The sequence below is a fragment of the Lithobates pipiens genome, unplaced genomic scaffold (assembly GCF_037356315.1).
Source record: "Lithobates pipiens isolate NorthernLeopardFrog02 unplaced genomic scaffold, aLitPip1_a1.2 Scaffold_1, whole genome shotgun sequence".
Lineage (NCBI taxonomy): Eukaryota > Metazoa > Chordata > Amphibia > Anura > Ranidae > Lithobates > Lithobates pipiens.
Genome location: NW_027507685.1, coordinates 146,452,091 through 146,476,221, shown reverse-complemented (window position 1 = coordinate 146,476,221; position 24,131 = coordinate 146,452,091). Strand labels below are relative to the sequence as shown.

Sequence of the window (24,131 nt, the reverse complement as noted above, 5' to 3'; positions counted from 1 at the left end):
GCCGCATAGATGTGAACCTTGGGTAATACCAGATTGAACTGCTGTGAACCCAATTGTAACCTGTTCAATGAAGAGGCAAACTTTTGCTAGTAGGAACATATAAAGAATGCACTTGACCTCGCATGGCAGAAGGCCCATTTATTGTCATAGGGAACCATGCAAAAAGCCCCATGTCAACTAAAAAAAAAAAAAAAGTACACATTAAAATATTTCAGCCTTACACAGAAAAATAATTTCACACTAGAAAAACAAATTCCAAACTGAGCAAGACTTGTTAATTTATTGAATATCCCAGCAGCCCATGGGCTGTGTAATACTGTACATTAAGTATTACTAGAACACAGCAGCATGCACTTCACAGTGAAGGAAACATAAACATGAGGCAGATTACAGCACATGGTTTAAAGCTAAGAAGGCAAAGTCTACATATCAAGGTGGGAAAGGATCAGGTCAAATATACCCGAGAGGCGGTTCTAATCTAAACAGCTCTGCCCCCTCTAGTAGAGGCCATATATGATCATCAAGGTGGGAAAGGATCAGGGTAACTAGACCTGAGAGGCGGGCTTACTCTTAACAGCTCCGCCCCCCACTAACCGATCTAATTTCACGATAGTAAAGGATCAAGGCAACTCCATTCAAGAGGCGGGCCTAGTCTACAGCTCCACCCCCCTTGCTAGCAGAGGCCATATATGGTCATAAAATTTTACATTGCTTCCTATAAAATGCAGCTTCTTTTATGTTCTTCCAGTTGGAGTGCTATGTAAATCTTTTTATGACTTCTTAAAGAGGGACAGTCATTTATTAATGTAGTACATACTTCTGTAGTGTAGGGGTAAGAATCAGGTATTAGTGCTCACCAAGACACAAGTTTCCTTTATTGCGTAGGCCATCTGTGCCCAGGCTGGGTTGATGGATGTATTTGGGGGAGCCTCTTTTTTTTTTTGTGTTTTGTGAGCCCCCTGTTCTTGCAAGCACATTACCATAGCAACACTAGGAGGTTAGGTTAAAAGAGAATTAGGTTCTGAAAAGCTGTTTTGAAGACAAAACCTCTTTGTAACTTCCTCTTTTTTTCCTGTCACTTTTGCAGAACTCTCCCACAACCGATCTCCTAGTCCTGCTATAGTAATCCGCATACAATCCAGGAGGAGAGCCTTTCTTAGGATAGGAGAAGGGCTTACTTTAAAGTGAACAACCTCAAAGTGCAGCCTGCTCTTTTACAGCATTCTGCTACGCAGAGACTGGTCCTCTTTAACATTCATTCTCAAGCTGTGAACTGATCCTTCAGACACCGATGCCGGCACATGATCTCCAGTACAATAACTGTATCTATTCCCTGTCCTTCACCAACGAACTGAGGGGTGAGTGTTATATTAACAAGGCAATACTAACAGTAAGACAAGCTGGCTGCAGGGCGAAGCAATTCCAAGGCCGTCATAGTGCTACTCCCTTGCTGTAACAGTTGTCACAATGGTAGCTGTCTCTCCTCCTCTGACACATGGACAGCATGCTAATCATATTGTTCTACCTTTCCCTGCATTAAAGATCTGCATAAATATCTTTACACTGGTGAATTTCAGCCTATATTGATCCACAGTTTGGTAAACTAAGACCTGGGAAGTTCTTGTCCGTAACATTAGATCCAAACAATACTAAGGATAAAACAGTGTCTGTGTGCACAGCTCATCTGAAGGTGCTTCTAGGAGTGCAGTGATCTGGCACAGCAGTCAACGCTACCACTAGGGTTCCATGTCCATGTGACCCTGCAAGACAAAAGAGGCAGACAATGAAAGGCAAAAATAAGATGGATCATGTCAAGGAATTGCTTATCAGTTACAATGCTTGTTCCAGGACAGGCCCTGTGTCTAATGGTGTACAGGCTTGCTTTGCCACTAGTATAGTGTTTGATATTTGGGTAATGCCAGTCTTCTGCTGATTGGGTTCCTCAGCTCTGGGGCACATGTGTCAACTACAAGGTCCGAGGGGCCAAATCTGGCCTGCCAGGCCATTTTATGTGGCCCCTTACACCTCTCCTGCAGCTGTGGCACTCCCCTCATCCCCACCCCATCTTGTCTCAGCAGTTGGCAGCGGAGAGAAGGACAGAATTCCTCCACCAGGTCCAGCTCCATGCAGCTGCGGACAGGCTCGGCCTGGCTCAGACCCCTTCCCCTCCACTCAGTAGTCGGCAGCAGAGAGAACTCCTCCTACTGATCTTGAGTCTCTGTGCAGCCGCAGCAACCCCTTGTCGTCACCTCCCCAGTCTCAGCATTTAGCAGACTACGGCAGCCTGGGCCATGTTTAATATTGATTGGACCCTGGGCAAACATTTTCTTGGGCCCCCCATGCAATTTCGCTCTCCACCTGTTTTGAGACATACTATAAATAGCAGTTAGACTCAAAATCAGTTTACTGAATCAGATCAGACAGCGATTGCTATTGGTTACAGCATGTCATTACTGCTTACTGACATGTTGTTAGAGGTTACAAGCATATCATTATCACTTACTGACTGGTTGCTAGAGGTTACAGCACCCATTACGGCTCACTTATTAGGTGCCAGATGTTACAGCACATGATTTCTGCTTGTTGATTGGTTGCTAGAGGTTACAGCATATCATCTCCTCACTGCCTGCACACCATGGACTTGGAATGTGAGTGGACTCATCAATAGACAGAAAAACTCTTAGGGATCCTAGAACTCCTGGAATCAGTGGCAGTGCTGGGTGGAGATGAGGGTGTGATCAATGGCAAAGCTGATTTTTTTTTTTTTACCGTCTATCAATATAAAAAGGAGTTTCAACACTGACCACCAATAAAATAGGGGTTTACACTGACCACCAATGTAATAGAAGCATTATCCGTAACCACCAATGTAAGGAAGGATTTACACTGACCACCAGTGTAAGGGGGGCCTTCACACTGGCCACTAGTGTGAATGAAAGGATTCTACACCAAGCCCTAATGTAATGAGAAGATTTACACTGACCACCAATGTACCTGAGACATTTAGCCTGCATTCAAATTTGCATGTGTCGGGAATGTATGCAAAATCGCTTTAATGACACCACAGAAACATGCTGCCCTTTAGCAGATACACAGCAGTGCCATTAATTGTTGCACAGCAGTGCCATTAATTGAGATTTTGAAAAAGGGTTAGGGACTTTCTTCCACATTTCTAGCACATAGAGCAGCCCGTTGAAATGAATGGGCTGCCCTACACGTGACCTACATCTTTATCCACCCTGTCAGTACACCTTTGCATCCTAAATCTTCACCATTCTCTCCACTCCAAACCTCCCCTCCTTTAACTCTACCTGCCTCCTCTGCTTATCTTTGCACCCACCTTTCTTGCCTCCATACATCCCCTCCCCTCTTGCTCACTTGTACACCCCAAACTGTAATTCCTTCTCTGCCTACCTCTGCACACCCCACACCACCCTCCCCCCACAAATTTGCTTACGTTTGCAAAACAGGCTGATGTTAGGCTTAATGACCACAGTTGCAGGCAGGACTTTTAAGCATGCCCCTTTACCTCCCCAGTGGGCAGCATTCAGTATAGGTGATGGTGGATATGACCTCAAGGGACATGATATACATATGAATGCCACCTTTATTTACATGTCAGTGCTGCTGGCCACAGCTATTTAAATATAATGTATGTAATGTAATTGAATGCTGCTATTTACATATCAATGCAGATTATTTACATGTAAACATGGCCTGCAGGTGAGCCATCTGTACACAATAGGGCAGAGCTGGGCAGCATTAGTAGCAGCACTTTACCCTGAGATATCAGGACATAGCACAGGACTAAAACTTCAAGGGCCAAGGTAATGTAAACTGGGATAGCTGGCAAGGATGAGGCAGCTGCTTTGGGCCCCAAAAACATGACAGGGCCCAGGGCAGCTGCCCCGTTTGCCCTGACTTAAAGACAGCCCTGACAGCAGCTGATTCCAGTGCTCCTCTGGTCTTCCTCCAGACGCTGCTTTCTGTTCTCAAGCTCAACTCCTAGCTTCTTCCCGGCAGCAGCACAAGGTAAGGAGTATGCACTGTGATGTAAGGGAGGGTGGAGGACTCTTTGACTTCTGATGGTGGTGTGCTCTTGACATCTGACTTAAGGGGGAGTTGCATTGGACATCTTCTTATAATAAATTTGAGAATAATACAATTTTATTTCAGTTGAAAAGGAGGGTCACGCACAGCCAGGATAATCCAGTACTTGTGTTGGTGTGCACCTGCCCTTCACAGCTTATTCACACTCCTGTAGAAGATGATCAAGTCTGAAGAGGAGGGTCTCACACCGCCAGTATTGTCCATGGCAGAACCATGTTCTGTCTGAGCAATCTCCAATAAAGTTTCTCGTAGATGATATTGGCAGTGTGAGACCCTCTTCTTCAGACTTGTATCATCTGCTACAGGAGTATGAATAAGCTCTGTGCTGGTGTGCACCTGCACTTCACAGCTTGAGTCGTAAGATATTACTAAATCCAGTAATAATCAAATGCAGAGGCAATTATGTAATATGTTAAAGACTAGATATATGTTTATATAGTCTTACAGATACAACCGGCCCGTTGAGGGCAATCATAATACTGATGCGGACCGCAATGAAATTGAATTTGACACCCCTGGTTTAGGGGGAACATACATACTTCTCTCTAGTCCAGCAATTCAGCTTCCTGTGTCACTCCTCTGCTTCCAGCAAGCCCATTGGCCATCCAATCAGCATCATCATCTCTGTCCAATAACAAAGGTGGTGACCAAGAAACTGTAAAGCTAAACTAGAAAGTAATAGAACGGTGTCTCTGTGCCACAGAGGTGAGTAAATTGCAAAACTGAAAGAACAAAATAAATACTCTGGTAGGTAAAAAAAGTACAACACCAATTCCCAAAAAGTTGGGATATAAAATAAAAAGTAAGGATTTGCAAATCTCAAAACCATATTCAATTCACAATATAAAACATATCAAATGTTTAAACTGAGAAAATGTACCATTTTAAGAAACAAATAAGGTCATTTTGAAATTGATGGCAGCAACACGTCTCAAAAAAGTTGGGACAGGGCTATGTTCACCACGGTGTAACATCTAAGTTGCTGGAGTTTTGGGAGAGGAATGTTGTTACATTCTGGCCTGATATAGGATTCTAACTGCTCAACAGTCCTGGGCCGCCTTTGTTGTATTTTTGGCTCCAAAATGCACCAAATATTGTCAGTTGGTGAAAGGTCTGGACTGCAGGCAGGTCAGTTAAGCACCCAGACCCTTCCACTATGAAGCCATGCTGTTATAGATGCAGTATGCGGTTTAGCATTGTCCTGCTGAAATATGCAAGGCGTTCCCTGAAAAAGATGTTGGCATGATGTGAGCATATGCTGCTCTTAACTGGATATATCTTTGAGCATGGCTGGAGCCTTTTGCAGATCTGCAAGCTGCCCATCCCATATGCACTAATGCACCCCCGATACCATCAGAGATGCAGGCTTTTGAACTGAGTGCTGATAAGCCAGAAAGTCCCTCTCTTTAGTCCAGAGAACGCGGTGCCCACAGTTGCCAAAAAAGAATGCCAAATTTTGATTTGTGTGACTTTCTGAGACACTCTGACTGTCTAAGATGTTCTTTTTATACTTTTACCAACCCCTTACTAATTACTTTATTAAACTGAAAAATGTTCTTCCAGCTCTGTCGTTTAGCAGTGTCCTGCTGAAATATGCAAGGCCTTGCCCAAAAAAGATGTTGTCTGAATGGGAGAATATGCTGCTCTAACCTGGACATATATCTTTCAGCATTGCTTTTGCCTTTTCCAGATCTGCAAGCTGCCCATTCTATATGCACTAATGCCCGCCAGAGATAAAGGCTTTTGAATCAAGTGCTGATCAGCTGGAAAGTCCCTCTTTAGTCCAGAGAACACGGAGCCCATGGTTGCTAAAAAGAATGTAAAATTTTGATTTGTGTGACCAGAAAACTGTTTTCTACTTTGCAACAGACCATCTTAAATTAGCTTTGGCCCAAAGAAGATGGCAGTGTTTCTGGATCATATTCAGATATGGCTTTTATTTTGCATATTGCTTTACCTTTCATTTTTGGATGGCACAGCAAACTTTGATCACAGTTATTTTTGGAAGTATTCCTGAGCCCACGCAGTAATGTCCATACCAGAATCATGGCCGTCTTTAATGCACTGCCGTCTGAGGGCCCGAAGATCATATTGCATTTTGGCCTTGTCCCACGAAGATTTCTCCAGATTCTCAGAACCTTTTTTATTATGTACTGTAGATCATGATGATGATATATTTAAAGTCTTTGCAAGTTTACGTCAAGGAACATTATTCTAAAATTGTTCCAAAATTTTTGACGCAGCTTTTCACAGATTGGTGCACCTCTGCCCATCGTTACTAGACATTCTGACTCTCTAGGATGTTCTTTTTATGCTTTTAAAAACCCCATTGCTAATTAACATAATTCACTGCAAAATGTTCATCCAGCTCTTCCATGTTTTTTTTTTTTTAAATGGTAAATTTTCTCAGTTTAAGGCATTATTTACACTGACGTTTTCTTAGAAGCCTCCTCCTGGCAGCAGCGTTTTGGCCAAAAAAGACGCCAGATGCTTGTAAAAGTGTGTTCCCACGTCAAGCATGTGGGCATTAAAAGATTTATTCTGGCCAATTAAATTATTTTGGCCACTGAATCAAATTAACACTCAAAAATTAAACACGCCTAGAGTTTAGGCCCAGTTACATGTGTTTAAGCATGCTGAGTGTTTATTCTGACAAAAACGGCACTGCTCCAGGATGCACTTTTATAATTCGGATATATTTAAAACATAAAATAAGAGTCATTACTTTGGTCATTGCTAGCCAGCCCGCGTCTCTGCTTCTATCTTCTGCTCCCCATGTAAACTGTCCAACTCTTGAGGCAGTGTGATGGTTTGGCGTATAGCTATCTCTGGGCCTCCACCATAAATAATGTACAGGTAATTCCACGTTTCTTCAGAGATTTGGCCATAATCAGCACCTGGAAAAGACAAGAAAAGCAGATCAGATGAGGACTGGAGTCCATTCAATACCCCTTTTGCCTTTCTTTCATTGATAGAAGGGGACCAGTCCTTAGTACTGTAGCCCTGCAGCACTGGTGTATTGGGCTCATTTACCAATAGAGACACTATCCTCATGGGTATGTTCTCTACAAGTTTGCCTGAGCTTCTTTTGGTTGTTCATTTCTCTTACACAGTACAAAGAAACCAGAAACCATCCCCCATGGTACAGGAGGTAAATGGACTATCTCTGTACCCGTATATATACAGACAACTTGATTAACCACTTTGCACCCAGGTCAATTCTGACATTTCTCTCCTACATGTAAAATTCATAATTTTTTTGCTAGAAAATTACATAGAACCCACAAACATTACATATGTTTTTTTAGCAAAGACCCTAGAGAATACAATGGCAGTCATTGCAACTTTTTATCTTGCACGGTATTTGCGCAGCAATTTTTCTAACACGTTTTTTTCAGAAAAAAAAGAACAGTGTCATGCTTTAATAAAAAAAAAAAAAAAAAAAAAAAAAGTAAAGTTAGCCCAATTTTTTTGCATAATGTGAAAGATGAAGATACGCCGAGTAAATAGATACCCAACATGTCACGCTTCAAAATTGCACGTGCTCGTGGAATGGCGCCAAACTTTTGTATTTAAAAATCCCCATAGGCAACGCATTACATTTTTTTTACTGGTTACATGTTTTGAGTTACAGAGGAAGTCTAGCACTAGAATTATTGCTCTCACTCTAACGTTTGCGGCGATACCTCACATGTGTGGTTTGAACACCGTTTTCATATGTGGGCGGGACTTACGTATGTGTTCGCTTCTGTGTACGAGCTCACGGGGACAGAGGCGCATTACTTTTTTTTTTTATTGTTAATTTTACTTTTAGTTTTTTAGTGACCCTTTAAAAAAAAATTGAATACATTCCTTTTAATAGGAATAAAAGTAAACATCCCTTGTAATAGGAATATGGCATGATCGGACCTATTTACAGTGAGATATGGGGTCAATAAGACCCCACATCTCACCTCTAGGCTGGGAAGCCTAAAATAAAAAAAAGATCATGGCTTCCCAGCCGAGGCGGCGTCGTTATTTGAATGCAGAGGCCGAGCGTGACGTCATAACATCGTGCCCGGCCTCCGAACGATCATAGAGACTCTCTATGATCACCATCTGGGGGCCGGCGGATCCTGTGTCCGACTCACCGCTGGAAGCGATGAGTCGGTAGAAGCATCGGAGGGCAGTGGAAGAGGGGGGTGTCCCCTCCCACAAGAACAATCAAGCGGTGGAACAGCCGATATGATCATTCTTATGGTGCAGGGAATCACCGGCTGAAAATGCCAATATCTGTAGCCTCAGGCATCATTCAGATATACCCCCGGAAAGTAAAGGACGTCCTTGGGCACCAAGTGGTTAATAAAAAAAAATCACATCATGTTTTATTCATACAAAAATGGCAAAAAAAAATTGTATTCTTCCCCCCCCCCCACTTTTTTCCCCTTCCCCGTTTTCGCTCCCCTTCCACCCCCCTTTCATCTGCCTCTGTCCTTCCTCCTCCCCCCCTTCTACCTCCTCCTCGCTAGTTTTAGCTGTGCTATTTGGCCGCTAGTGGGGAGCTTTTTACCCCCGCTAGCAGCCGAAGAAAGGGTTAAAAGTGCCCATGTTGCAGCACTGCCCATTCATTTCAACTGCCCCAAAGATGCTGCTTGCAGGACTTTTCAGAACGTCCCGCAAACGCACTGCCCCAGTGTGAAAGAACTCAGGCTTTCACACTAGGGAGACATGAGAGGTGCTTTACAGGCACTATTTTTAGTGCTAAAACGCCCAAAAAGCACCTCAGTGTGAAAGGGGTCTAAGCAAGTGCTCCTAATCTCAGCTTGTTACCTGTATAGAAGACACCTGGGAGCCAGAAATCTTGCTGATTGATAGGGGATCAAATATGTATTTCACTCATTAAAATGCCAATCAATTTAGAACTTTAAAAAAAAAAAAAAAATTCTGGATATTTTTGTTGTTATTCTGTCTCTCACCGTTAAAATAAACCTACCATTAAAATTATAGACCGATCATTTCTTTGTCAGTGGGCAAACATACAAAATCAACAGGGGATCAAATACTTTTTTCCCTCACTGTAGCTGTAGCCTCCCACCGTGGGGAAAGCTAAAGCTCCTAATACAGGTATATTTATTTACAAGTCACACAAAGGTCTATCAGGTCAGGTATACACAAATTGCTCTCACTAGCCTGGGACACATTCAGCCAAACAAAAACTCTGGATCTATGTAAAGAGCCGAATATTAGTGACAAATGAAGCTAAATGAAAACCCAATGCTATGTTTACAAAGCATCTACTGAAGCAGATAATAGGCAGCCAGGGATTTGACATCCTAGAAAATGATGTGTCAGTTCCTGTCTGTGTGCTGACAGCATGGCTTCCAAATAGAAAAGCAGAGAACAGGCCTATTGCACTATGAGCGATACATATTATACTGTGGGAGAAAAACATATAATGGTTCACACATGATATAGAGGAGCAGCCACCCACTGGTCCTAATACAGACGCAGTGACCTGTCATCACTACGTGATCATTTCAGACGTAATGGTATATAATCAGACACAGTTATGAGCAATGGGATAGCCAATGTACACTCTCACCTTGCTTGGGCTGCACAAATCCTCCACTCTTTGTCAATGCCACCTTAGTGTTGTCTATTGGACCTGGAGGGTCTAGGACAAAAAGAAAGAAAATGAATGAGATTTGCAATGCTTCTATCTGTGAAGAGGTCTTCAAACTCATATATGAACTCGCTATAGTTCTAGAATTCTTATGGCTGGGATGAAAGATGGCACAACCTTACCATTGTCCTTGCCTTTGACAAAGGCTTCCCACTCCCGAAACCACTGCATGCTGATACAGTAGATGACGCTGGGGGACTCCTCTGCCTGGAATGCTTTATTTAGCTGTAAAACAAAGGAAACACGTCATGGTAGCACAGCCTTTCTCAACCTTTTCAACACAGAGGAACCCTTGAAATAGTTTTCCGGTCTCGAGGAACCCCTGCTAAAAATGAGAAATCTACAACTCATCATACATTAGTGTGATGGTCAGTGGGAAGCATGGTCCTTACGCGTGTGGTCATTGGGAAGAATTACCTCCTTACAGATAGCTAAAAAGACCAATGGTGTTAGTGGGAACTTATCTGAGAGGCAGAAATTGCCCAATGCTGAAGGAACCCCTAACAACCTCTGGAGGAACCCTAGGGTTCCACGGAACCCTGGTTGAGAATCACTGTGGTAGCATTAGCGGTGTATTCTGCATTACCCTCCCTTAGGATCAGGTCAAGTAACGCCACACTGACTTATCTACAGTTACACATTGCTGACACTGCAATGTTCACATAGATGCATTCACCCTGATGTGCTAAATAAGGACCTACCTGATACTCATAGCCACCAAAGTGGAGTCATAACTTTGAACGTTGCACGTGTTTAAAATGACCTGCTATGTTTATTCCAGGTACTTTCCAAGACTTAGTGTATGCTGTACACAGCTGTAGTGCAACAGCGTTATTACCAGAAAAAGTCAACCTTTCCTAATGGCCAGAGTAGATACCTCTACCTTCTTTTCCATCTTGCCCGTACAGGATGTAATCACTTTCTCTCCCACTGTCTTGTATGCTTCCTGCGTTAGACTGGCAGCACGGTGCAATGTAGAAGAGTCCCACTGGCTCCTGGCACTTAATTCAGCCTGAGTCCTGCTGTGCAGGGGATTTTATTACAATGATATAAGGACAAATGTTGGTACGCTGCACTGGCTGTAATTAAAAAATGTAATTGAAGCTAAACTCCTGGCAATCCCGCTTCATTAGGGGCCCGGATTTTATTATAGAGTACTGTAAACGTGCACATGAATTGTTTGGCATAAACACAAGCTCACACACACACACACACATCACAGGTTGAACTAGATGGACTGGTGACTTTTTTGGACCTTACCAACTATGTAAAAATTAATTGTTTGGTGGTAAAAAAGCCTGGGGAAACCAACCAAAAACCCCTTGAGTAATACTCCACATCCAAAAATAGGGAATGATATGTTTTTCCAAACCTCCTGGATGGGGAATTTATCTCATGTGCATAAAGAGGACTATGGATCAAAAGGAAGTTAAGATGGTTCTCCATGTCAGACCCTTTGTAAGATGCTAGATATAACATATATAGCACTTGGATTCTAGTTTGGGCATTTTGGGCATTAATACCAACTTTCCTTTTGATCCATAGGGGTTCTTGGTTGGTTTCCCCACGGGCCTGGCAGGCTTTTTCACCTCCCAAACAATTCATTTTTACATAGTTGCTGAGGTCGAAAAAAGTCACCAGCCCATCTAGTTCAACCTGTGGTGTGTGTGCCTGTGTTTATGTCAATAGTGCACTGTATATCCCTGCATGTTGTGATCATTAAGGTGCCTAGTAGTTTTTTTAAACTATTCATGTACATGTTTACAGTACTCTAATAAGATCCGAGGCCCTGATGAAGCAGGATTGCCTGTGAAACACCTTGGCTCTATAAACAGATCCTAAAGCCAGAAAACAAATTATGTTGGATGGCTAAACTATGGATATGTTTTTAACTTATTTTAATATTTGTGATATTTCCAATAAAATTTTAGATTTTAATATATCTAGTCCTTGTCTGACTGTCAAACAGTCTGTCCTTATCTGTATTATAAAATGGCTGCCACAGAGCATCGGACTTAAACCCCCCCCCCCCCCCATTGAAGCACATGAGTCCACCCACTTGTTCGACATTAGTGAATTATTTTTCACTAATGTCTTCCTTCTTCTCCTCCCGGCCAATCAGGAAGCAGGCCAGAAGGAGATGCAACGCTGTTGGAGCGGGTCCTCCCAGTCAGACACCTGGCAGGAGCATGTATTGGCCACAGCGGTATCCGTTGGTCCTGCCTTGGATCCAACCCAGCTCAGCCTCCACCTCGCCACGGAGCACCGAAGCAGCCACACTGGTGGAGAGTCTGGTGGACATCTCCCAAAGTAAGTTTGCTGCCCTCTTGTCCGTCCCTGGGTGGCGGCGGTGCTCATGGGGGGGGGGGGGGCACTGGCAGCAGTGGGTGGCGGTGGTGCGAGTGTGGGGTGGGCAGGTTTGTTTGCCCCCCAAAATATTGAGCAACAGCTGCCACTGCAAGGAGGTACATGTAAAGTCCCACATATTTCCTGTACTTCTGTATGTCCTCCATAGCTACAGTGCAGGGAGTGAGCGTTGTCTCTCTAGGATAGGAGGTATGGAATTTAGCTTTGACAACAAAGGACACACGATTCCGCTCCATGTAAAAACTGTGTACTAAGGAAATGTCAATATACAATGACAGTACAGCTCTGCAAACAGCGACAAGAAATGTTCACACAGAGGGGACATCATATTTCGCAGCCGTCTATCACCTTAATAAAGGTGTCGATCTCGGTTTTCCGGCGCTTCGCCAAAGCTTCGATTTCCACCTGACATATTGAGCAAACATAGAGATGGTTCACAGCTGGGCCGCCTCCAAATCTGCAAAGAAATCAGCAGATGGTGTCACAGAGCTGCCAAAGACAGATCTCATCCAATCAGAAGCAGCCAAGGCACAGGCTTACTGATCATTTATCTCTGAATAGTATAACCTCTATATAAAAAGTATACACCAATCAGCCAAAACATTACAACCACTGACAGGTAAACTGAATAACATTCATTATCTCTATTAGGCAGCAAGCGAACATGTTGTCCCTGAAGTACCATGTAGTCAGATCCAACAGATGAGCTACTGTAGTTTAAATTGCTGAAAAAGTTCATGCTGATTCCAATAGAGAGGTCCAGAACACACAGTGCATTACATTTTGTTGCATATAGGACTGGGTCGGGGTGCCCATGCTGACTCATGTCTACAGCCAAAAATGCCTACAAAAGGATTGTAAACATCAGAACTGGACCAAAGACCAATGGATGAAGGTGGCCTGGTCTGATCAATTCAAGATCAACAGTGGGTATGAGATTTTGTATATATGGATTTGTAAAAAAAAAATAAAAAAAAAAATAAAAAAATCGGACTATATAGGCCAAACACGGAGTCTATAACCCATAGATAAAATCATGAAATGTTATTGTACTACATATTTAAAATAATCATATAGCATGTATGCGTATTTATATGGTTAAAACAATTCTGTGAATTCTGTGGATGTGCTTATAGGTAGAGTCACCCGTATATATTCATACAACAGTAAATGCCAACATGCATTGCAAATTTCAATGCTGGTTAGAAGTCCTCATGTAGCAATGTGTTTTACCCAAAATTGGCTTTATCAGGACGCATGAAAACATTACAGCTGTGATCTCAGCACCCAAGCACCACCATGCAGAAAAACCCCAGGGTGGGCATCAGCGTATCAAGGAGAGTCCAGTATAAATTCAATGTAAAGGTAATTGGTTCAGCGCCAAGGATATTAATTGACAAACCGTGTTAGGTGTAAACCTGTGTAAAAAAATCAAGAAATGGACTGCTACAGTTGGAAGTGTATCAGTGTTAATAAAATTCATTGAAAAAAATTAAATGAAAGCAACCGCGCTAATCCCTTAACCATAAGAATCAAAACCAACAATTCATATTCATACATTGCTTGACAGTTCCTGACCATCACATAAACTTAATCACATTCAGTGATATCTCTTATAATTATTGTCCAATCAAAAGTCCCAAGTGGGTAAACCCCACTGTGCAAGTGCTGGTGCTCTGTGACAATATTACTTTTGGTGCTTGATCCCAACAGTGCATATGGTACCCCACATGAAATTGCACTCACCAGAATCTATTGACCAACTATCTCTGTTTGGTTAAACTTGCCTGTGGGGTATATCCCCTTTAAATATGTTGTCTAATGTATGGAGTTAATTCCATAGTTAAGGGACTAGTGTAGTTGCTTTCATTTCATTTTTTCACAGGATAGAATCAATACCATACGTGCCCAAGTTTAATCGATTCTGAGATCACAGCTGGAATGTTTTCATGTGTCATGTTAAAGTCAATTTTGGGCAAAACGCATTGAAATATGAGGACTTCTAACCAGATATCAGTGCGCTTGCGTTTTTCCAGGGCCAGCCCTGCCCTCCATGCTTGCAGCATAGCGAGCATGGAGGGCGTTAAACGATACGGGGCCTTAGGGCCTTGATAAATGATTAGCTGGAGGGCCTCCAGTGAACCCACCACAGTAGCCTCCAGCACAGTTGAGGAGTTTGTTTTGTCCGGTTGTAGCCACCAGGCCACCGTCACGAACTGTGCGGAGAGGTAGTACTTGTAGCAGTCTGGAAAAGCCATACCTCTCTGTGACCGTGGTCTCATCAAAGTTGTCAGGCGGTATCTGGGTGGTGAGGGGCCCGAAATAAAGGAGGAAAAAATCTGGTTCAGTTTTTTGAAAAACTACTTAGGCAGCCATTGTGGGGAATGACGGAAAAGGTAAGTAAACCCGGGGATGATCTTCATTTTAAGGAGATTTACGTGCCCCCAGAGCGACAGTGGCAGGTTGCCCCATGATTTGAGCTTGGACTGGGCTTCTAGAAGTACCGGGGTAAGATTTAGTGTGAGGTAATCGGATGCCGAGTTTGACACATGAACCCCCAAATATTTAAAGGAGTCAACCCAAATAAGGGGGTTGTCTGAGAGCGATGTGGCCCTTGCCTCCTGATCAATCGGGAATAGGAGGGATTTGGACCGGTGACCCCAGCAAAGGTATCTAGGACATTCAACATCCCCCTCAGCGATGGATCAGCATCATTGAGGCTGGTAAACCGCCAGCAGACAAACAGGTGGTATAGAGCTAAGCTAGAAGGGGCGCCAGGAGATCTTCGTGAGTTTTGTACAAATCCATCGGAAGCCAGTCTGGTCCCAGGGCTTTACCCGAGGGAAAAGATCTGATGGCCCCTAGGACCTCAAGGGCTGTGAAGGGCTGGACCAGAGTTTCCCTCTCCAAGTCAGACAGCCATCCAAGTGCCAACGGGTCTAGTAGGGTGTTTAGGGACTCGGGTTGGAAATCCGTGGGGAGGCCCGATGAGTACAGCTTTTCATAAAAGGCGTTAAATGTCCGCAGTATGACCGAGGAGGAAGTCACGGATCCTCCGTCCGGAGTCTGTAGAGCGGACACTAGTGTGAGAGGTTGGTCATGCTGAGCCATCATTGCCAGCAGACGGCCATTCCTATCTCCCTGTTCAAAGGCCCGCTGCTTCCCTTTATACATGTCAAGTCGTGTAACTTCTGTCAGGTGTAGCTGTAAGTCCCTCTGAGCTGCCACCAGCAAGTCAAAATTGGCAGGGTTCCGGTCCGCAGTATATGTGTCATTGCACTGGTCAATGGCTTGTTGCAGTGAGAGAGTCATGCTCATTTGTTTTTTATGTCAGCAATACAGGAAATGAATTGTCCCCTGGTATATGTCTTGAAAGCATCCCGGTGTGTAGACTTTTTATATCCACTGTATATAGTCAAATTTTTTTCCCCTTTACAAACAAACATCAAACTAGTGTCACACTAGGTGGTAAATTGGGTGACCTCAATAGATCTGCAACCTCATCCCCGATTTAATAATTTGTGAATATGGGATAGAAGCTATTATCGCACTTGGCAATTACTTACACCCCTGAAGAAGCCATTGTTTGGCAAAACATGTAGGGATCACTACCAGTAATTGCTGTTATATGGATATCTTGGCCAGTATTAACATGAATACCTTTTAACTGGCTATGTCTGATGGTTTTATGTAATAAAAAGTATTTTTATACCATAAACACATTGTTTCCTATTATAAGCAGAGCGCCGGTATAATCCCTAGCTTCTATCCCATATTCACATCAAACTAGTGTCGTTCTTTCTCTCAAGTTCTGTGGGTCTGTGAATTTCTATCATGTTATACCCACGTTGTTTGTTTACCTTTAATTTTGCCCCTACCTTACTCCGTAGCTAGGGGATGCTCCATGTAGTTAGTCCCACCCTTCTTCTTCTTATTTCTTTAGCCTCCATTCACCACATGTACTGTATTCTGCTGCAGCTAGACACACTATGCTTTTTTGACCTGATGGTCATCTCGGATAATACGCACAAGTTTCTTGATTAAAAATCTTTAAAAGATTTGGATTGAGTCACTGTCTGCTAATTCTATGGAGACCGTAAGCTACAGCTATCTTGCCACAACTGGATCAGATATAGAGATCACTGGATCAGATGTAGAGATTGCAGTGCTAAGTTTAGAGAGGCAGAACTGTGACCATTATTATAGCATTGGAATATACCTACTTTTATTGGAAGCAACCAGGCACTTACCACTACTGGAATGCAGGTACCACTCCACTACATATACAGTATACTACATAAAGCTCAGTTCACATTGATGCAAAATAGGATCAGGCGTGTGAAACCCCAAATGAGATGTGAAATTCAATGTTTCCCTTATGAGAGCTTTCTTAGCTGATACTACACAAAACTGTCCGACTTTAGAAAAAGGTTCCTGCACTACTTTGGTCCAACTTCAATGCCACGGGGTGTAAAAATTCACATTAAGTCAGATCAAAGTCGGGCAAAGCCCGATTGGATGGAAGTCATGCAACTTTCATGACGCCGCAGTGTGAACCTCGGCTAATACTACAATAATCATTCTACATCTCGGGCAGACATAAAACAGCATTTACAAACTGAAATAATGTATAACTCACTCTAAATACAGTTGTTCACAGTCTAACATCAAGGAAGTTTGAATATTTACAATTGTGACAGTATTAGATGCCACACATAGAATAAATAAATTGGCATAAATTACCTATTGTACAAATATTCCCAAACATTCGGAGGCAGGATTACCACCAGGTCATCAATATAATGATACTTGTTAGGAGGAATTCCTACAAAAAATAATAGAAAGTCTGAACATGGGTTAGAGGGTTCAACTGCGTAACAAGATGCATGAATTATTATTGATTAACCACTTTCCGCCTCTGCTACAGCCAAATGATGACTACAGTGTGGGCTTCCAGTGCCGGTAGGGTGTCAATAGATGTCCTCCCGTGATCACGCTGCACCCATTAGTGCAGCCTCATCAGTGCCCAACAGCGAAGGAGAAAAATTACCCGTTTGCAAAATGTTATAACTATGAAAAAAAAATAGTTTTTTCAAAATTTTCGGTCTTTTTTTTGTTTCTTTAGCAAAAAAGAAAAAAACCCCAAGTGGTGATTAAATACCAGCAAAAGAAAGCTCAATTTGTCTGAAAAATAATAATAAAGTTGTTTGGGTACAGCGTTGCATGATCGCGCAATTGCCATTCAAAGTGTGACAGCTCTGAAAGCTGAAAATTGGCCTGGGCAGGAAGGGGGTGTAAGTGCCCAGTAGGCAAGTGGTTAATGTTCTTTTTATTATACAGAAAATGCAGCAGGGTGTGGATGTGTCCATAATAATGCTCAGTGCCCCAAATGAACAGCCCAAGCTATATAAATCTGATGCAAATGATATGACCAATGCATTCAATACATGTGCCATACTGATGGGCATACCTCCATGTGAGCATAGGAAGCTCTGGTTGCTGATTGGTCCAGGCTCTGCGAAAGTGTTGAATTTATTGAGCCACTCGCGGGAGATGTAGAACTGCAGCAGACCTGATTCCTTCATCTCTGCTAAAGATATGACTTTCTGCCGTTCCCGCTCTGCCTCCTCGCTGCACTTCCTGAGGGTAGAACAGATATCAAGTGTGAGAGAAGGAGGTTTACGTACAGCTCAATGTGTGTGATCTATGGGCCCATATTCTCATCCAAATTAGGGGTTTTAGATCTGCAGACCTAAAGTAAACCAGTACAAAGCACATTCATGGTAACTTGATGGCCTGTCCCTCTTGTCTGCTAATACAGACACTTCCTGCCACCTTCAAATGTTATCTTCTCTTGGTGTCCTACGCAAAAGTCCTATGAGAGTTCTGTGTCAGTACTTATTTTGCCACGTACACACGACTGGACTTTCTGGGAGACTAGGTCCGACTGTCTTCCCGACGGACTTTCGGCAGAGTTCCAACGGACTTTCGGAGAGAACGGACTTGGCCACACACGACCGGACTTAGTCCGTTCGTTTTGAACGCGATGACGCAAGACGGGACTAAAAAGGGAAGTTCAATAGCCAGTAGCCAATAGCTTCCCTTGCGTCGTATTTGGTCCGTCGAACCAGCATACAGACGAGCGGTTTTCCCAATAGTAGTTGACTCGGTCAGATAGATTTGAAACATGTCCTATTTCTAGGTCCGTTGGATTTTTTAAAAATGAAAAACGATCGGATTAGCCCACACACGATCGAATTATCCGACGAACTGATTCCGTCTGACCTAGTCTGCCGGAAAGTCTGGTTGTGTGAACACGGCATTAGGGTTGCACCGATACTAGTATCGGTACCGATACCGAGCATTTGCAAGAGCATCGGTACTCGTGCAAATGTGCTGATGCCTGATTTGATACCTGTTGTATAGGGCCAGGTGTCCTCAGCATAGCAGCCTCACAGGTGATCGTTGTGGTGGGTGATCTCCCTGTATAGCTTTCAATAAAACACCCGACAGCCGATTCTTCTCCTCCTCTCCCTCCTGCAGCTGTCAGCTGCTTTATTGAAAGCTATACAGGGAAATTGGTGCCTGCAACTGCCCCTACCACCATCCTGATTGTCCCCTTTGTCCTCCTCTGGCTTCCCAAGTCCTCCTCCAGCTCCCCCGTGTGCTCCTCCCTCTCTCTGGGACCTCCTCCGGTCCCCCCCACCCCAGATCTGTCAGAATGGAGAGCAGAGGAAGGAGCCGGTAAATATGTCATTTACTGGCTCCTTCCTTTTCTGAATGCACAGAGTCAGTGATCCCTGACTGCTCATTCATAAAGGAGCATCGTAAACTGTGTTTATGATGTTTCAGTTTATGAATGAACAGGAGTCGCTGTCTCCTCTCCATTCATCTCCAGCGCAGCTGAGGCTGCAGAGAAAGTGACTGGAGAACTGTCCTCAGTCCCTTTCCCTGTCTCAAAAGGGAGATGTCAGGGGTCAGACCCCTAATATCTCACTAAGGCCCCCCAATAGGGCTGATTAAAAAAATAAAAAATAAAAATAAATATTTAAAAGGTTAAATTGTAAAATAATAAAAAAATAATAATAAAAAAAAAACACTGACACCGTCTCACTCCCCCCCCCCCCCCAAAAAAAAAGAAAGCATTATAAAACAAAATAATGACAACAAATATATAAATTGTAAGAAATAATACTTATTTTTTTTCTTAAATAAAAGTTTAAAAAAAAATAAAAATCGACTGATACAGTCCATGCCTCACCAGTCCCCACCAGTGCCACCTATCAGTGCTGCATATTAGTGCCACTGTCAAATGACATTAAAGAAGTGTCGGTAATTGGTATTGGCGAGTATTTGAAATGTATACATGTACTCAGTCTTAAAAAAGTGGTATTGGTACAACCCTAGTACTTATACAAGAGCATGGACCCTTCCCTCGCCCCCACATAATAAGTGTTTGCACTTTGTAACTGGCCACTCAGGCACAAAGCTCTGTGTTATGGGAGAGTCACATGCCACACATACCTGGAAGTACAAGGGAGTTCACACACATTAGTTGCAGTCATGTGCACTGCTCAATCCATGGCCAGCTCAAAGTTATTGTAAAAGGATAAAAACTTTATTTAAAAAAAAACAACAATAAAAATGTTATACTTACCTTCTCTGTGTAATGGTTTTGTACACAGCAGCCCGGATCCTCTTCTTTTTTGGTTCCCCCAACAGCTGTCCTGGCTTCTCCCCCTTGCCGATTGCCCCAAATAGCAAGGCTCTTGCTATGGGGGCAGTTGAGCAAGCTCAATCCCAAGCCGTGCTCCTGTGAATGGACATTGTCCATTCACACACAGAGCGCGGTTCAGCCCCACCCCCGCTCTCTTCTTATTGGCTCACTGGCTTTAAATGACAGCAGCCGGAGCCAATGGCTGTGTGAGCCAGTGAGGGGAGAATTAGAGAGACATGGGAGAGCTGCTGCTCTCATGCACATCGCTGGATCGAGATGGGGCTCAATTAAGTATAAGGGGGGCTGCACCCAGTAGGTTTATTGCCATAATGCATAGAATGCATTAAGGTAAAAAAAACACTTCTGCATTTAGAACTATTTTAAGAGAGCGTGCTTACTTTCCTGCATACAGTGTGACCATGGAGAATTAATGCAGGAAATCAGTTCACAGGCTGAGAGCAAGAGAAGGTACTTTTTTGAGTTAGGAATACATACTTAAATATAATTTTTTTAAACCAGAGTTTAGTGTCGCTTTAAGTGAACCTGTTACTTCAAGTATATGTTACCCCAACACTTCATATTCCCGATATTTGGATGCTGTACCATGCACTTGTATAAGAAAGTGTTCTGTTCTCTTTTTATTGCTTCCCTTGTGTGAAATCCCTGGTGCTCATGCCAGTCCCTTTGCTTTCCTATTAAAAACTGACCAAACTAAGCAGGAGAGCACACTGTGGTCAGTTCTCTAGCTATGCTGGGAACTCAGTGTGCTCTCCTCCAATGATCAGACTTGTCCTGTCACTCTACTGTGCTGCTGCTTCTCTTCCCCCAGCTCTTATGCAACTGAGAACAGAGGGAAGTTACTCACTTATAAAAAGTGGGAAAAAAAAAGTTATTTCTAATTCTTTTATATCTATACAAAAATGTTTTGCCTTTCATTTCTATTTTAAATGGAATGGGTTGTTTTACAAGTTGATCATTTATAATCACTTTAATATTGAAGGGCAATGTGGGGGTTCTTCTTAATAGGAAGGATTCAGTACTGTGAACTTTCTCCCCTCGATGTGCATGCTGTTTCTTGTCTAAACATTAAAGGATTTCCCACTGAAGTCATTGTAGCTGGCATGTAACTGACAGGTGACAGAAGTACCAGATGGGCAGCAGAGGATCATGGGAGTCATTTTATGGTGCTGAATCTTACCATTATGTAATAATATCATCTTGTACCTAGGCATCCCCTATTCGCTTCCAACCAAACTAAAACCAATTGCTTAGCTGGTCTTCTTTTAAGAATAACTGGCTATATTAAACCACCTACAGGTTTTTAATAGTTCAAACACATCTTTTCTCTTTATGATCACTGAAAGCTGTGTGGTTATCCTCAAGGGACCTACCAGCTAAGCTCTCCATTTCCAAATAAAGTCTTCTGGGAAGGTTCTCTGTATAAAAGGAGCTATAATGAAAGGCCGATCCTCCAAAAAAAACTGATATTCCTGCATTTGGTAGATGCTGAAGACATAAACCACCGTGCTAGTTGCTACAGTGAATCCGGAAAGTATTCACAGTGCTTCACTTTTCCACATTTTGTTATATTACAGCCTTATTCCAAAATGGATTCAATTTATTATTTTCCTCAAAATTCTACAAACAATACCCCATAATGAATGAATGAATGAATTAAATACTTGTATAGCGCACAATGCGAACTGAATCGCCTCTAGGCGCTGACAACGTAAAAGAAGTTTATTTGAAATCTTTGCAAATTTATTTAAAAAAATAAAATAAAATCCCATGTATAGTATTCACAGCCTTTGCCATGACATGCAGAATTGAGCTCAGGCGCATCCTGTTTCCACTGATCATCCTTGATTTTCTACAACTTGATTGGAGTCCATCTGTGGTAAATTCAGTTGATTGGACAGAATTTGGTAAGGCACACACACCTGTCTATATAAGATCCTACATTTACCGTTGCATGTCAGAGAACAAACCAAGCCATGAAGTCCAAGGACATGTCTGTAGACCTCTGAGACAGGATTGTAATGAGGCACAGATCTGGGGAAGGGCACAGGAAAATTCCTGCAGCAGGTCCCAATGAGCACAGTAGCCTTCATCATCCATAAATAGAAGGTGTTTGGAACCACCAGGACTCCTCCTAGAGCGGGCAACCCAGCCAAACTTAGTGATCTGGTGAGACGGGCCTTAGGGAGGTGACCAAGAACCCGATGGTCACTCTGACAGAGCTCCAGCATTTCTCTGGAGAGAGGAGAACCTTCCAGAAGAACAACCATCTCTGCAGCACTCTACCAATCAGGCCTGTATGGTAGAAAGGCCAGACAGAAGCCACTTCTCAGTAAAAGGCACATGACAGCCCACCTGGAGTTTGCCAAAAAGCACCTGAAGGACTCTCCAGAACATGAGAAACAAAATTCTCTGGTCTAATGAAACAAAGATGAACTCTTTGACCTGAATGGCAAGTATCATGTCTGGAGGAAATCAGGCACAGCTCATCGCCTGGCCAATACCATCCCTACAGTGAAGCATGGTGGTGGCAGCATGGTGCTGTGGGGATGTTTTTTTAGCGGCAGGAACTGGAAGACTAGTCAGGATAGGGGAAAGATAAATGCAGCAATGTACAGAGACATCTTTGATGAAAACCTGCTCTGGACTGCAGACTGGGGCAAAGGTTCATATTCCAACAGGACAACGACCCTAAGCACATAGCCAGCACAGCCAAGATAACAAAGGAGTGGTTGCGGGACAACTCTGTGAAAGTCCTCGAGCGGCCGAGCAGAGCCCAGACTTGACCCCAATTGAACATCTCTGAAGAAATCTGAAAATGGCTGTGCGAGGACGCTCCCCATCCAACCTGATGAAGCGTGAGAGGTCCTGCAAAGAAGAATGGGAGGAACTGCCCGAAAAAAAAAATATGTGTCAAGCTTGTAGCATCATACTTGAAAAGACTTGAGGCTGTAATTGGTGCCAAAAGGTGCTTCAACAAAGTATTCAGCAACGTCTGTGAATACTTATGTACATGGGATTTTCTTTGTTTTTTATTTTTAATAAAGTTGCAAAGCTTTCAAACTTCTTTCATGTTGTCATTATGGAGTATTGTTTGTAGAATTTTGAGGAAAATAATTAATTTAATCCATTTTGGAATAAGGCTGTAACATATCAAAATGTGGGAAAAGTGAAGTGTTGTGAATACTTTCTGGATGCACTGTATATCTGTTCCCAGAGCTGTACAACAGCTGTGGATATGACACAGGATTTATAAACACACAGCAGGGCAAGGAGATATCTCTGCTGGAGTACCCAAGTGCATGCTACCCAGGGGGGATCAACAAGCTCATCTGGGAAATAACCAGAGTGTCTTCTTTCATGTAACACCTAAAACACTGCAGATACCCTCTTCTTCCATAAGGACAAATCCTTTTGTATGAGATGTCACAAAACGCATGATACTTTGAGAGCTGCTCGAAAATAACTAGGTAGAGGAAGCAACATAGCAGTTGTTTGTTTTATCACCTACAGTAGATGCAGGTACACTGATCAGCCATAAGATTATGACCACTAGCATTACTATTGAGTAGGTCCCCCTTTTGCTGCCAAAACAGCCCTGACCTGTTGAGGCATGGATTTCACTAGACATCTGAATGTATGCTGTGCTATCTGGCACCAAGCCGTCAGTAGCATCACACTGCCTCCGCTAGCTTGCCTGTTTTCCTGGTGCCATCTCTTCCCCAGGGAACAACTCACACGTCCCAAGGAATGCACAGCATGTAAAACAAACCATGATTCATCAGATCATGCCACCTTCCTCCATTTCTCCGTGGTCCAGTTCTGATGCTCAGGTGCCCATTATAGGGTATTGGTTGTGGATATGGAGCAGCATGATCACCCTGACCGATCTGCAGCTATACAGCCCTATACACAACAAATTGCGATGCAGTATGTGTTCTGAGACCTTTCGATTGAAGCCAGCATTAGCACTAATGTTTTCAGTCATTTTCAGCTCTTCTATAGGATCGGACTGTATAAGGTAGCCTTTCCTCCCCACATGTATCACTGAGCCTTGGCTTCCTATGACCCTGTCACCGGTTTGCTGGTTTTCTTTCCTTGGACCACTTTTAGTCGGTCCTGACCACTGCAGACCGGGACAAGAGGTGCAATTTTTGAGTCGCTCTGACCCAGTTGTCCAGCCTTTACAATTTGTCCCTTGTCAAAGTTGTTCAAATCCTTTATGCTTGCCAATTTTTTATTGCTTTCAACACATCA

The 24,131-nt window shown here is 43.1% G+C and overlaps 1 protein-coding gene across 2 annotated transcripts in view; it reads right to left on the bottom strand.

Moving 5' to 3' along the window:
• Positions 1-253: 253 nt before the first annotated feature.
• USP20 (ubiquitin specific peptidase 20) overlaps positions 254-24,131 on the bottom strand; it is a 118,766-nt gene continuing 94,888 nt past the window's right edge. For both annotated transcript variants that reach the window (XM_077478205.1, XM_077478210.1), the window contains 7 exons: positions 17,610-17,779; positions 16,883-16,964; positions 12,488-12,596; positions 9,895-9,997; positions 9,692-9,763; positions 6,836-7,007; positions 254-1,760 (listed from right to left, as the gene is read on the bottom strand). In XM_077478205.1, coding sequence (XP_077334331.1) covers positions 6,847-7,007; positions 9,692-9,763; positions 9,895-9,997; positions 12,488-12,596; positions 16,883-16,964; positions 17,610-17,779 — 697 coding nt within the window. In that variant the 3' untranslated portion in view covers positions 254-1,760; positions 6,836-6,846. The remainder of the gene's footprint in view (positions 1,761-6,835; positions 7,008-9,691; positions 9,764-9,894; positions 9,998-12,487; positions 12,597-16,882; positions 16,965-17,609; positions 17,780-24,131) is intronic.